The sequence below is a fragment of the Protobothrops mucrosquamatus genome, unplaced genomic scaffold, assembly GCF_001527695.2.
Source record: "Protobothrops mucrosquamatus isolate PMUCROS unplaced genomic scaffold, P.Mucros_1.0 scaffold3603, whole genome shotgun sequence".
In the NCBI taxonomy this organism is placed as follows: Eukaryota; Metazoa; Chordata; class Lepidosauria; order Squamata; family Viperidae; genus Protobothrops; species Protobothrops mucrosquamatus.
In genome coordinates, this window is record NW_015389566.1 from 88,367 (window position 1) to 91,303 (window position 2,937).

General features: G+C 40.9%; 1 protein-coding gene across 1 annotated transcript in view; it reads left to right on the forward strand.

Annotated features, from left to right (window-relative positions):
• The window catches only part of LOC107297941 (zinc finger protein 850-like), a 7,965-nt gene extending 5,692 nt beyond the window's left edge, over positions 1-2,273 (forward strand). Inside the window, exon 2 of the mRNA XM_029286415.1 lies at positions 767-2,273. Within this exon, the coding sequence (XP_029142248.1) occupies positions 767-2,273 (1,507 nt within the window). The remainder of the gene's footprint in view (positions 1-766) is intronic.
• The last annotated feature ends 664 nt before the right edge of the window (positions 2,274-2,937 follow it).

The window sequence follows — 2,937 nt, forward strand, 5'->3', positions numbered from 1 at the left end:
TTATTATTATTATTATTATTATTATTATTATTATTATTATTATTATTATTATTATTATTATTATTATTATTATTATTATTATTTGTATTCCTATCCTCAGTATTTCCAGGTATATGTGATTATAATAATTTGCAGTGCTAACTGATTGTGATTTACAGGAGACAAGAGAATTTCATGGCTGTGAATATTTGAACTTGCATCTCACTAGTCTTCTATGTGTCATAATGAATTCTAATAGTTAATCTAGCATTTTGGCATGTTTGCTTTTTCATTCTAATGTCTGCTCTTGCTTTCATATCTTGCAACCATATTATAGTGAATAATTAAAGTATCCCTTTTATGTGGATCTTATAGACAAAGAGAATGCCAAGAAAAATGCCAAGAAGAGCATTCTGGACAGCAGAGAATCAGAAGGCAAATTCTTTACGTCTGGTAATCAATATCTTTTTCCTTTCCTCCAGAAAACCACGAAACTCTTCTTCTCCAGCAAGTGAGAGAATAGAGAGAAAAAAATAGGAAGAGTTTTGAGCTGAAAAACAAATATTGTATGTGGAACTCAAGGAAACATTATATGATAAAATAAAGATGGAACATTTCCAGATTCAGAAAAAGAGGAAATATTTAGACATCTGTGAGGAGGAACCGCTCATTCCAGACAATAATGCAGACCTCACTCTGTGAAGAAACAGCTTGAACTATCCAAGAAAGGATCACAAATATTTTTTAATCTCCTCAAGAATCCAAAACAATCAGTGGTGGAAAAGCTCCACAGATGTGCATATTGTGGGAAAAACACAGATTGCATACCAGAGCTCATTATGCATGAGAGGATCCACACTGGAGAAAAGCCCTACCAGTGCCCACAATGTGGCAGAAAATTTAGTAAGCATGCCAACCTGGTGCTACACGAAAGGATACACACTGGAGAGAAACCATTTGAGTGTCCAAAGTGCGGGAAAAGTTTCAGTCAGAATTCCTACTTGGTGATACACCAGAGGATTCATACTGGGGAGAAACCGTATGAGTGTCCAGATTGTGGGAAAAATTTCACTCGAAAGTCTGACTTGGTGATACACCAGAGGACTCACACAGGAGAGAAACCGTATGAATGTCTGTATTGTGAGAAAAGTTTCAGTCAGAACTCTTCCCTGGTGATACACCAGAGGACTCACACAGGAGAGAAACCATATGAGTGTCCGGATTGTGGGAAAGGTTTCAGTAAGAATTCTGACTTGATGATACACCAGAGGATTCACACAGGAGAGAAACCATATGAGTGTCCAGATTGTGGGAGAAGTTTCGGTCATAATTCCGTTCTGGTGATACACCGGAGAACTCACACTGGGGAGAAACCATATGCATGTCCAGAGTGTGGGGAAAGTTTCAGTAATAATTCTAATCTTGTGAAACACCAGAGGACTCACACAGGAGAGAAACCATATAAGTGTCTACACTGTGGAGAAAGTTTCAGTCAGAACTCTTGCCTGGTGATACACCAGAGAAAGCACACAGGAGAAAAACCATATGAGTGTCTGGATTGTGGGAAAAGTTTCCATCAGAATTCTAACCTGGTAAAACACCAGAAGACTCACACAGGAGAGAAACCACATGAGTGTTGGAATTGTGAGAAATGTTTCAGTAACAATTCCAATCTGGTGATACACCAGAGGAGTCACACAGGAGAGAAACCATATGAGTGTTTGGATTGTGGGAAATGTTTCAGTAACAATTCTAATCTGGTGATACACCAGAGGACTCACACAGGAGAGAAACCATATGAGTGTCCAGATTGTGGGAAAAGTTTCGGTCAGAATTCCAAGCTGGTGATACACCAGAGGAGTCTCACAGGAGAGAAACCGTATGAGTGTCCAGTTTGTGGGAAAAGATTTAGTCAAAATTCCAACCTGGTGGTACACCAGAGGACTCACACAGGAGAGAAACCACATGAGTGTCCAAACTGTGGGAAAGGTTTCAGTGTTAATTCTGCCCTAGTGATGCACCTGAGGACTCACACAGGAGAAAAACCCTATGAGTGTCCGAGTTGTGGGAAAAGTTTCAGTCATAGTTCTGCTCTAATGATGCACCAGAGGACTCACACAGGAGAGAAACCATATGAGTGTCCAGTTTGTGGGAAAAGATTCAGTCATAATTTTAACTTTGTGAAACACCAGAGGACTCACACAGGAGAGAAACCCTATGAGTGTCAAAATTGTCAGAAAAGTTTCAGTCAGTATTCCAGCCTGGTGATACACCAGAGGATTCACACAGGATGAGTGCCTGAATTGTGGGGAAAGTTTCAGTTGGGATTCCCGCCTGCTGGAATAATAGGGAACTCACACTGGAGAAAAACCCTTTGAATGTCCCTATTGTGGGGAAAGTTTCACAAGTAGCTCTAATAAATCATGTCAGTTTACACACAGATCAGAAGCCATTCAGATGCCTAAACTGTGGTCAGTATTTCACACAATTCTACTCTTATTAAACATACAGGAGAAAAGACCATCAGCTTTCTGATTGCAAGGAAAGCTTGATGGGATCTTGGAAAACTGTCAAGAGTTCACAAGGATATAAGCCATTGTTTGTTTCCAGCTTGCTGGATTATTTTCAGCCAAAGAGCCAAGTTTGTTAGACTTGAGAAATTCAACCAGAAAAATTCCCAGGCATGAGGATTTGCTTGCAAAAATCAGTAAGTGAGTATTAGGATTTCAAGAACAGTTTTCTGAAAGCATAGTAAGAAACTACCAGCGCCTCGGCATAGCCAGCTGATTCCATCGCTGACTATAGGGGGCGAAACTTTGGCCCCCTCGGATCGGGTCCGCAACTTGGGTGTTCTCCTGGATTCGCGGCTGACACTGGATGACCAGTTGGCGGCCGTGACCAGGGGAGCGTTTTATCAGGTTCGCCTGATTCACCAGTTGCGGCCGTTTCTGGACCGGG